The 12,303-nt window shown below is 39.5% G+C and overlaps 1 protein-coding gene across 6 annotated transcripts in view; it reads left to right on the top strand.

Moving 5' to 3' along the window:
- ghrb (growth hormone receptor b) overlaps positions 1–12,303 on the top strand; it is a 32,707-nt gene that overhangs the window by 1,891 nt on the left and 18,513 nt on the right. For 3 of the 6 annotated variants that reach the window (XM_035991483.1, XM_035991482.1, XM_031277448.2), the window contains one exon: positions 5,054–5,141. In XM_035991483.1, coding sequence (XP_035847376.1) covers positions 5,063–5,141 — 79 coding nt within the window. In that variant the 5' untranslated portion in view covers positions 5,054–5,062. Of the gene's footprint in view, positions 1–2,046; positions 2,054–4,652; positions 4,676–5,038; positions 5,142–12,303 lie in introns of those variants that run through there. The other 3 variants (XM_031277449.2, XM_035991484.1, XM_031277447.1) reach the window with 3 other exon arrangements.

Raw genomic sequence — 12,303 nt, 5'->3', positions numbered from 1 at the left:
TTATCTCCTTACATATACCTACGCTCTCCGTCTCTGCAAGATTGGGAATGATTGAGATTTCTCTTGGCACATCTACCAGAAGACTTATAACTTTCAGACAGGTTGCTCACGGCACATTTACGTCGTCTCTCTCAGTTGGAGGCTGCGCAGTAACGCTCAGCGCTCACCGGAAAAGTGCTTCTAAAGGCCTTCACTGGTCTCCGTCCAGAGCAACGGGATCTGTTGGTCCATTCTTATATACTGTCTATGCGTCTATCCCAGTTCATGCGAATGCAAATGTAAAATTTCAAGCCAAAAGGAATACTTGGAATTGATGGTGGTGGTAAATATTCATGAAAAAGGACAAGTTTGTGAACGGGCAACACAGATTTTGATAGTGAACAACTAAACACGTTACACATTGGACCTTTAAAGATATTGTAGTGGGCATTTTTCACTGTGTTCTGACATTTCACTGACAAAGTAGATGATCGGTAGATTAATCAATAATGGGCATTAACTGGTTCAATGTTACATTTAAACTCAACTGCATCGTTTGATGTCTTTTAGTTACATTTAAAGATTTTATACCCAAACATTTTGAGTTAAAAATTAAGATGCATTGGAGGAGCAACAAGCTGGTGGGAAAAGTAAAACATATTGCAGTTTAAGTGCCATATATTTCTCCCAGGAGTTGATAGAGACCAAACCATAAAAGAAGAATGAGTATAGGACTTGATCAAGTGCACAGAAAATGATACATAGATAGATGGTAATGAACGTTAATGTTGATCTATGTCTGCTGTATGGGGTGAATGCACAATCTTCTGCGAACGCATTTGCGATCACAACTTTATAGGGTGATAATATGTCAAAGCTGTGTTTCCAGCTTGTTCTGTTCTCACCAAGTAACCAAAAAAACAAAGTAACACAATATTTCAAGTTGTACACACTGTGGCTTTAATTAACCTTTTAATTTAATTTAACCAAGAAACTTCACAATGAAAAGTCCATTTAAACCCCTGACGAATAGAGCTGCAAAGATTTACAGATTAATCGATTAGTTGTCAACTATTAAATTAGTTGGCAACTAATTTTGATTGATTAACCGGTTCCAGTCATTTTTTATAAAAAAAAAAGTAAAAAATTATCTGAGTCCAGCTTCTTAAATGTGAATATTTTCCAGATTCCGGTTCCAGTCATTTTTTATTAAAAAAAAAGTAAAAAATTATCTGAGTCCAGCTTCTTAAATGTGAATATTTTCCAGATTATTCACTCCTCTGTGACAGTAAACTGAATATCTTTGAATTGTGGACAAAACAAGACATTTGAAGACGTCATCTTGACCTTTGGGAAACACTGATCGACATGTTTCACCATTTCTGACATTTTATAGACCAAACAAGTAATTTATTAATCGAGAAAATAATTGACAGATTAATTGACAATAAAAATAATTGGTAGTTGCAGCCCTACTGACAAACATACGCAGATGTACAGTAATGCGTTGTGTATCATGCATACTCACGGTACCAGGAATACATGCATACAGTTGTATTCTGCAACAAAATACCTACATGGCAACTGTCTTCGGGCTATTGCTTTTTACCTGATTGTCTTCCTGTTTGCACAAAGTGAAAGTGATAGAATAATTTTTTTTCTCACACTTTAAAATTTGAGGTTCCGTCTCCAAAAACATCAACAATCAATGTGACAGTGAACACAGACACACATAACAACATATCATCAGCAAATGTGCACATTTTGTAAATTTTACTGTAACGTAATAATAAAATAGGGACATGTTCCATACTGTATGTCATCCTGTTGATATGTTCCGATGTCATCATACAGCAAGGTTTTTTTTAACCGTTATGTCCCATCAGCCCAGTTTTAGGACCCAAAATGGTCATGACCCTCGGGTAGTCCAGTAACCGGGGACAGTTTGGGGCTGTATTTGCAAGAACATGGTAAAGGCTCAAGATGGATTGTATGATAATACTGAGCTAACACTTTATAATAAGGGTGCATGAACTATCATGAAAAAGCATTAATTCATTCATGTAGTACTTCATGAACTATCAGTAATGCACAAGGATGAATAGTATCTCATGCATGACTTAATGCAGGAACAATACGTTAATTAATGCATCAATTAAGGTATTTCAATCATCATGATTTCTGATTTATTAATGATGTTCATTCCGTCTTCATAGGTAAAACTGTAGTTAAAGTGACAGGCTAAAAAAAACTGAATTGTAATGTTGTAATCATCATTAACTGAACATTACTTCTTCATTACTTTATCATGTTTGTGGCCCTTCAAATATAGTGCTGACCTCGTCCATCTTTAACATTGATAAATAAAATATGATTAGTGCTTATGATTAATGATGCATGCTTTTTCATGAATGAAGTAATGCATTAATTCATGATAATTCATGTACCCTTATTATAAAGTGTTACCAATACTGTTTTATTTAGTATTTTCTACAAATATCATTGTATATAAAGAAACAGGGACTAAAAGGCAATAAAGTACATTTTAGTTAACAGCGTTAACGTAAACCCATTTTAACGGCGTCAATTTTTTTTATTGCGAGATTAACGTTCTTTTTGGCCTAGCAAACTTTGTAGTTTTTTTCACATGCTGCTGCAACAACTAGTAACGTTAGAAAAACTACAACACTACACTAGCTAGACCGGCCAAAGAGTAGTACGCTAACGTTACGTTTTGAGTGGATGGCGAGCGCGAGACGCCGAAATGGATGCCAATAAGATTCTGAATGGAAAGTTTACTTTTAAAAAGTTGCCAAATGGTTCCATTGAGCAAGCACACAGCTGATGCCAATTCTCCGCCCCCTCGTCAAAGCCAGGCGACAAAAGCACAAAGGAAGCTGATCCACTTTTCCATGTTAAGAGCATTAAAATGAGAAAAAATAATGGGACAAAAAGAAATCAAGGGACATTTAGAATAGAGTTGACATTAATCGCGATTAAATATTTTAATCGTTTGACAGCACTAGTACATTTACAAATTTGTCATGGCCTTGCATAGTTTCTGAAAATGTTGTTAAGTCTACACTTGTTCATCTGAATAGAGTTTGTGCCATCTGCAGCTATGAGGGTAGATGTGTCTATTAATGTGTCTTATCAGCGTGAGACAGGGAGTGTAAACACTTGTCTGTTCTCAACAGACCAACAGTGGTGAGCAGAGATTACAGAGTAAGAATGCCGTGACTACAGCAAAGTAAATGTTGGTGAAAATGAACATTGTCATTCTCAGTCCTGGCCCTAGCATTGGAAATACATATAGTTGTGGATTTAACCTCCACTTAACCCAACACAAGTAGTGAAAGCTTATGTAACAGTGATTATTTTTAGCATATTGCATATGTGAACCTATTGAACCTAACAGAGAGCCTGACGCTTTTGAGGTAATCCAATCACAATATCAGCCAATATTCTTAATATACATAAACACATACACATTTACACAAACACATACACATTTTTGGCAAGTAGCCTTCATCCACCTGCAGAGCTGACAGCAGTGAAACTCAGAGCAAATATGCTGAACTAACAAGACAGGAGACTTCATCAAAGCTCCGTTAAAGATCTTTTCAATAGCAGCTGGCCCAAAAATCCATTGTTCACATGTTGGGGTCAAGAACATTTAATACCTCCAGGACACATGACCTTATACCATTGTCACAAATACTCTCTTGACAAAATAGCTTTAGTGACTTGTTCCTTTGTTTCTGGCTGTTGACACTCATTTTTAGGCCATGAAGTAATCATAACGCGATTTGCGATTAGACAGTTGTCAAGTTATCATCGAAATAAGAGTAAGGATGAGGCATCTCCAGATAGATTATACAGATGTTTTGAAGTATTTTTAAAGATATTTTAAATGATAAGTTAGGCTCAGAAATGCCTTGGAGAAATCTAATCACAAACTTTTGGTTTGAAAATATCTGCTTTACAAGATTACAATTATGTAAACCCTGTATACAAGGCTCAGTAAACGAGATCTAAACAAGGCCCAGAGTGTATGGGTAGTTTCCCCATTTGCTGGCAGGAACCCAGCACTGTTGGCCTGAGATGGATGTTAAGAACCAAACATTTCTCTCCAGGAAGATAAACGAATATGAATAAAACATGCTCAGATACTGATTTAGACCTGCTGGTCCTTCCCACTGTCCATTAAGTGAGGTGTACTATTATTCATCACTTGGATTTGTTTTTTTCATGTTATTACAAATTACATGAAAAAAGATATGCAACATTAGAGGTTTCACTTTTCTGAAGAAAATGTGCATGTTCTTGCTTGTGCTGAAAAATTGCAGTTGACACATTTGAAATAATTTGTATTTCCTGCTGAGTCTTTGGAGACTTCAAAATGATCAAAACTATATGAAGATGATAAAGAAAATTAGGTTGCAGGCTTCTCTGAAGTTGAAGCTGTGAAATAAGTTGAAGTGCATCTCGCAATGTTAACAAACGTGAAAAAAGAATTTGTGTCCGCCCTGTAATTCGGATCGGCTCGACAATTTATCGAGTTCTCCATTGGCCAATGCTACACCCTCCCACCAAGTTTCATTGAATTGGGTCAGTAGTTTTCCCGTAATCCTGCTGACAGACAACAAACAAACCAACAATCAGACAAACCAAAAACATAACCTCCTTGGAGCAGGTACATTCAACTTCAGTGTTTAACAGGTTCAAAAGGCAAACAGTGCTCTCTTGGTTATTCACCAAAATATTTGCAAAGTGGGAACAGAATTCCTCGGGCTGAATGGTAGAATATAGAATAACAGATACAGTAAGCTGCTTTTATGCACTGGGGCAGGGTTTCAAAAACAAAATAAAAAAAATCAACCATTTGATTAATGCTAGTATCTAAAGCACTTTACAGTTCTGTGACTCTATGGAGTTATATCAGGGGGGTACTCAACGTCTCCTTTGAAAACGTTAAGGAGTGTTCAAGGGTGGTAGTGGGCTGGGCCTTCATGTAGTTCAGCTGAGGGGACTGCACTGAAAAACTAACATTCGCCACATGTTTCCTCCACAGCTAAACACCATGGCTGCCGCTCTCATCAAGCTCTTCTTCTTCCTTCACACCTTCACTGGCTCAGCGCTGGAATCGGCCTCTGAGCAAGGTATGTTTAAAAAATGTTGATGTGTATTCGGTAACTAAAGCATGTGTTGGCATTTGAAGACTTGAGACAGATTTGAAATGAATGTTTATTATATAGCATACATTACATGAACAGATTGTGTTGTGTTGTTTTGCAATTTTTATCTTTGGCATTGATGGTGTTTTCTTTGACACCTGGTGTCTTCTGATGCCAAGATTTTCAATTCTTGCTGATCTATTTGGTTTGGAATTAGAAATTGCACAATGCCAGATGGAACTCATTTTTGAAAGAAAATCTTATTTTATTGGACCACAGGATAATTTCAGCCCCGTAATTATTGACAATATATACATAATAATATATATACATGTATAGTTGCATAGATGCGGTGTGCTCTCTGCTGTTTTGGCATTATGAAATGTGTGTTGCACAACAGCGGAGCTCTCCGAACAGAGCCAGATAGAGTGGCCAGCACATTTCTAGTGAAGTGGCTTCCCAGGAATTCTGGAGAGCAGAGAGTACTCCACTGCTAAACAATGGGAAGCTGTTTAGTGTTGAGCCCCCCTTTCTCCTGAACAGCCCCTCGGTGGCAGTGGAAAGGCTGTGTATTTGCATACATGGGTTGTTTTTTATCCACTAGGTCTACATTGGCCATTTAAGTCCCGCAAGGACATCCTGTGCTTTGTCTTGTTACGTAACACTGTAAGTATGTGGATGGAGGATATGTTCCCCTATATTCCTGTTCTCCTAATTCTAAGTGTAATTCTGTTTCTGTTCCGTGCCTTTATGAATTAGGCTGATGTGTTCTGACATGCATGTCCACCCTCCCCTGTAGCATAATATGGGAGTGAAAGCTTTCAACCTGCTGCCAAATTGTTCGTGGAAATTAATAGTGCCCCAGCTAAGCCTAGTTTCTTTTTGATACAGACTTGTTAAATAGTTTGCCAACTTTTAATAGCCTGCAGATTTGTGAGTCTCACAATTCTTGGAGTGATGCAAACTGGGCTGGTGGCTGCTTGCCAAGTAGGAGAAACTACTACATGTAACTAAAGGACAACATTGATCATGTCTGTGGGCTCAGTATTTTCTAGAAAAGGTACTTTATCAGTGAAAATTGGCAGACAGAGGCTATTGATGATAGCCTAGCTATGCTGCTATGCTACCTTTTGCGGGTGCGTGTCTATGTTCCCCGGGTCCTATGTTCCCTGGGTCCTATGTTCCCCTTTTTGTATGAGATTGGGGAACATAGGACCCTTTTTCAAAAAAAGGGTCCTATGTTCCCCGGTCTGTTACTTTTTCTACCATTACTACCAAATTCCATGGCTAACCCTAACCCTAACCCTACCGTAAAGATTGATAGATTGCGGGGAGCATAGGACCCTTTTCCAGAAAAAGGGTCCTATGCTCCCCGGTATGTATTGCTACAGGGGAACATAGGACCCTTTTTGGGAAAAATGGGGAACATAGGACCTTTTTTCTAAAAAAGGGTCCTATGTTCCCCGAGCGGGGAACATAGGACCCGGGGAACATAGGAATGACCCCCCCTTTAGGCTAACTAGCAACATTAGCTTAATTAGCTTAATTAATTGTAAGAAAACACCTGACATGGGGAAATACTCAGGATGGGGGAAGGAGTACTAACAAAATAAAACAATAGCTTTATCTTCTTCTAAATGACAAAGTGCTTAAATCTTAAGATTGTTTCAGACAGGAAGCTGTTACTGTTGCTTGTGCCACCAGGAAATATTGGTGTTTCGATTTGTAATGGGTGGTAGCTGAACCCAGCCGCAACGGCTACATTCTACATCCCATATCTCCAATAATACACAGGTTGCTGGAGACAACAAGCAGACCTGTCCCAGATGACCTGAGAGGTCTGGGTGGGTCATAGTGTAGCAGCAGATCAGAAATGTATTTTGGCCCTAAACCGTTTAGTATTTATAATCCAGCAAAAGTATTTGGAAATCAATTCTTTGAGGCACTGGAAGCCAGTGTAGAGACTTCAGAACTGGAGTGATGTGATCCACTTTCTTGGTCTTAGTGAGGACTCGAGCAGCAGCTTTCTGAATCAGCTGCAGCTGTCTGATTGATTTTTTAGGGAGACCTGTAAAGACACCGTTACAGTAGTCAGACTGACTACTGAAGATAAAAGCATGGACAAGTTTTTCCAAATCCTGCTGAGACATAAGTCCTTTAACCCTTGATATATTTTTAAGGGGGTAATAGGCTGAATTTGTAACTGTCCCTAGAGTTGCTGTAGAGTACTTTGTATTTAACGTTACTGTCGTATGCAGAGTTGTCTCTGTACTCACGGCCTGATCCCCTCCCCCCCTTTTTGCTACACTTGGCGGGGTGCCACCTACCAAACTTGCATTGCTGGTTTCGCCAGCGGCCTCCCCCCCTGCTTTGCTATCGGGATGATTCGCCCTACTACGAGCTTGTTTACCATCTAAATTACTTCGAAGCTGTTATATTAAGGTACAAATCTTGCATAGTGTGCCTTTAATCGAGCAGCCCTACACAGGCTGTGAGGTTGTTTTTTTATCAAAGAACCAGGTGATTTGTAAAGCAACCTTTCTATTGATGATTCAACCAGGAGAGTTTCATGTCTATTGAAGCCTTATGTGTACTCTGTCAGTCAACTAATATTGTCTATGGGAGAATGACCGGGACTTTTAGAACACTGGTCTCTCAAAATTACTCCTCTTACCTCCCAACTCTATTGGAGCCCCAGCAAGCGGAGGTACTACTTCTACAAATTGAAATGTATTACTCCTCACACCTGAGCACCACTCTTTATATCACTCAGGAATCAGGACATTGCTTTCTGATGTGATTAAGAGGTCATGCTGGCACTCTTCACTTTGGGGCGCACACAAGCTTTTTCTCTTTGTTTTTAATGTTTTGCCTATAAGGCTTGTTCGCTTAGTGAAATGTTCAGTAATCGCTGTTGAAAGCATTGTGGCTTGAAAGCAGTGTGACTCCTAGCCAAGGAAGGAAATGGCGTTTTCTAAATGCAGAAGATGAGGTATTTTTTCTCTCTGATTGATGTCTGAACACGTGACTCTCTAAATAAACATTTGCTCTGTGTGCTGACAGCAAAGACATTACAGTAATGAAGGCTTCCCACCAACAAACTGCAGATGTTAATAGATGCTATGAAAAGAAAGCACACACTAAATACAATAAGCCATGTTCTACCTGATAATATATGGGATCTGCTGGAGGTATGAGTGAGTCATTTTAAAGGAAATTAATACAAGCTCCTATTTCCTGCTCCCTCTCGGAATCACGGCTAAAAGGAAACGCATCTGGCCTTATAAAAACAGATTGAGCAAGGATGTTTTGTTTCACCCTGAAATAGACTGTCGGCAGCAATCAAAGAAAGATCATGCTGTAAACATGTTTACTTCGTACGCTTGTGGCTGTTTGCCTCAGAAAGAGGAGACCTGTAATGGGAATACATTGCAACAATAATGGCAACAATTTTGTAAATGGAGTGTGTGCGTGTGTTTTGTGGCTCTGATGGCCAGAAAGTGCTTCGCTTATACTGCTCACATGTTTACTTACACCAGGAGTGAACTCTGCCTGGCAGCTGCTGAGCAAACAGCAGCACGTACTGTGACGAGCACACAAGCACAGAAATGAAGGTCTGCAAGTGGATTTAGTATGTCAAGGTGTGCTAGGTCGGAATTAGGCATCATGGAGCAATACGCTTTTTCCCCTTCCGTTCTGTTTGTATACCTCTCTCAGTCTCACTCAGTGGTGGGAGAAGTATTCAGATCTAATAGTTTAAATAGTATCAAAAATATAACGTTAAAATACTCACAAGTAAAGGTCCTGCATTTAAAATGTTACTTACAGAAGTATTGTCAACAAAATGTAAACATGAAAAATACCTAGATACTTACTTAAATTACCTAAACTTAAAATAAATGTTATCATTTCGGCTCCATGACTGGATCATTATTATTGACGCATTAATGTGTCAACGCATTCTCATAAACATGAATGTCGTACGAAAATGTATGTACACCAATTTGTATGACATCCTACGAAATAAGTCGAACGTTAGCTGGTCATGTGACGCTGGCTACAGAGCTCCGTGAGCTGTCGGTCGTATCAGTAGCAGTTGGTTAGTTGAGTTTAGCCAACAAAAAGCTACAGGGCACCGCGAAATGGCAGTTCTTTTTGGCCGTGGCCAAGGGGGTAAGCAGGCATCTGGAAAGCGTACCTCCTATGAGTAGATTCTGAGGCTAACAAGCCATCGCCTTCCGCTAGCATTCTATTGACTCCCATTCATTTTGGCGTCACTTTGACAGCGAATAACTTTACATCTGAAGCGTTTAAAGACTGTATTTGTCCATTGTTTATTTCTAAAGAAACACGACAATGTTTAAAAGGCTTCACGTTATGGCCCCATAGCATCAGTTTTTGTAAAAATAGGCTAACGATTGTGTCATAACCACACGACCTTCTATCGCACTGTAGAGAAATTACCTTATAGTCAGGAGAAGCTCACAGGCAATCAGGGGGACGTGGTCATGCAGCGACGACTTTTTATTTATTTTATAAAATTTAGGTAAGGGTTAGGGTTTAGGGTTAGGGTTAGGGTTTAGGGTTTTCCATTCTATGCGGTCTACAGCGTTTGTGTGGTGCTGACAGTAATAAATACGTTGAATACATATGAATTACAGTGCTTTACCTTTTTGTAGCTATATGTGAATGGTTCATGAGAACAGTCTGATTGTGTAAGTAGCATTTTGATGTTGAAGCTGGTGGAGCCATTTCTTCTGACTACTTCATACTGTTTGGTATTCTGATCTATAGAAATGCATATTTTATAAGTTAAGTATATGTTTGTATGTAAAATATGCAAAGCACTACAGTATAGTCATCAAACAACCAACCCTGTCTCCTTAAAAAAATGTTTACCACAGAACGTAATGCCGCCCAGATTACACTCTTTATCAACATAATGATAAAATGTTACATAAAGGGATAGTTTGTATATTTTGAAGTGAGGTTGTATGAGGTATTTGTCCATAGTCAATGTATTACCTACAGTAGATGGCGGCTGGCACGTCCCTTGATTGGAGAAACAGACCGGCATACCAACACAGAAGCAAAGCAATGTGCAGCTGTGGATGGGAGAAGCAGCAAAAACGTATTTTAGCTGCCTAAAACAATCATCAATTCACCATGTATCCAGCTTATTTAAATAGCTCACGTTACTGTATTGCGTGAACGGTTAACTTCATTTACCATTGTATGTGGCGTTTTCTTTTGCGTGCAAATGTTGCACCAAAACAAGTTCCTTCCCGACACTATTTAGCAGAGCCACCCTCGCTGCGACTTGCAACCCCAGAGCTTTTTTGTCTCCTATCCAGGAATGAATGTGTGGAGGAGCCAGACCTTACTCCGCAGAGCTGCGGAGATAGGTCCGTTAATGCGACACTACTTATACTGATGTTTTTTTCTTTTTTTTTTAGGTGGCTAAAATAAGTTTTGCTGCTGCCCTGTCCACAGCTGTACACTGTTTCTGTGTCGGTACTCCGGTCTGCTTCTCTACTGTACGTAATACATTGACCATGAAAAGTACCTCATAAAACGATCCCTTTAAATGTATTTGGCAAGTCGAAAATCTTGATACAAAACACATTTGTTTTCTGTAATAAATGCTCTTGTTGTCCAATATGTGCTCTTAATCAACTAGAACATGATTAAATGTTTTGATGGATATGTTTTAGCCCTCACAGCACTGGGTTAAAGTGCCCATATTATGAAAAAAAAACACTTTTTCTGGGATTTGGGGTGTTATTTTGTGTCTCTGGTGCTTCCACATGCATACAAACTTGGAAAAACAAACATCCATGCTGTTTTGAGTGAGATACAGGTTTCTGAATGTGTCCTGCCTTCAGTCCCTGGGTGAGCTGTTCAAATTCTGCAGGGCTTTTTACGTCACTAGCCGAAACGAGGTGGCTAACCGTAGCATGTTCTGAATCGTTGCTCGTTCTGAATGGCAAAACACTGCTACAACACACACTAGTTCACCATAATCTACAAAAGAACTACTTACATGTCCCTATTCTGCAGGTATTCCACGCAAACTTGGAAGTGCGCCCTCGTTTAGAAGAAGTCTCCCGGCTAATCCTGCCTTGTACTGACTGAAGTTGTAGAAACAAACAGCGAGCTAGCTCATGTAATCCTTACCTAGCTACTGCGCATGTGTGACTGCCAACAAAGATGTTACAGCAGTGAGAGGTCTCACTCTGTAGCTAAAACAGAGACCTGAACACAGGCTGAAAAGAGGAGCTGCAGCAATGTGCAGTACAACAAAAATATGGTGTTTTTTGAAAATGAAACCATGTAAACCTATTCTGGTACAACCTTAAAATACAATTATGAACCTGAAAATGAGCATAATATGGCCACTTTAAGGTCAGGGAAACCCAGCAGGTCTTGGTTTCATACAGAAAATGTTAACACTGACTTGAACCACAAGACATGAGGTGTTCACTTTTTAACATGGCCTAGCTGAAACCACGAATCAAAGTGCTTTGTTGCCTAACCCTAACCTCATATAAGACTCAGGATGCAAACCCCTGTACTCTATATGCCCATCATCCAGAAACCTAATTGGTTGGAGACAGGGTTGCAAATGAACGTGGTTAGGGCCATAGGTGCCGATTTATGTTTTCTTCCGTGGGTGTTAACGGGCGTACGCCCTTAAAAAAAAAAGTAGTCAAAAAAACGTTTGCATTTCAGAACGTTAGGAAATGGACACGAACACACACTCCTATTAACTTGATAATAAAGCCGTAAAGTAGGCTATCTTTCAACTCAGGACAGTGCCACTTCTCACAAATACAGATAGGATTGGAGATGAAAAGTTTAACTGACACGTAACCGCGATCAGCTTCGTGGGAAATTAAGAATTAATGCCACCTGTTGTTATCTACTTCTGACAGGGCACTGGTGGAACTCTCTGCACTGGTGGTGGATGTCGATGCACTTGCATCATTAGGTTTTGCTTTTTTAATAACAAATCTGTCCATTTTAGTCTCACTCTGATTACCTAATGCACATGCACACACTGTATAGTGGGGGGATGGAGGGGGGTCACTAAAGAGGCGTTTTCATCCAAGAGACGCTGTGATTGGTGGATAAGATATGGAGCAGG

Source organism: Sander lucioperca, chromosome 14 (assembly GCF_008315115.2).
Source record: "Sander lucioperca isolate FBNREF2018 chromosome 14, SLUC_FBN_1.2, whole genome shotgun sequence".
Taxonomy (NCBI): domain Eukaryota; kingdom Metazoa; phylum Chordata; class Actinopteri; order Perciformes; family Percidae; genus Sander; species Sander lucioperca.
This window is presented reverse-complemented; position numbering and strand designations above follow the sequence as displayed.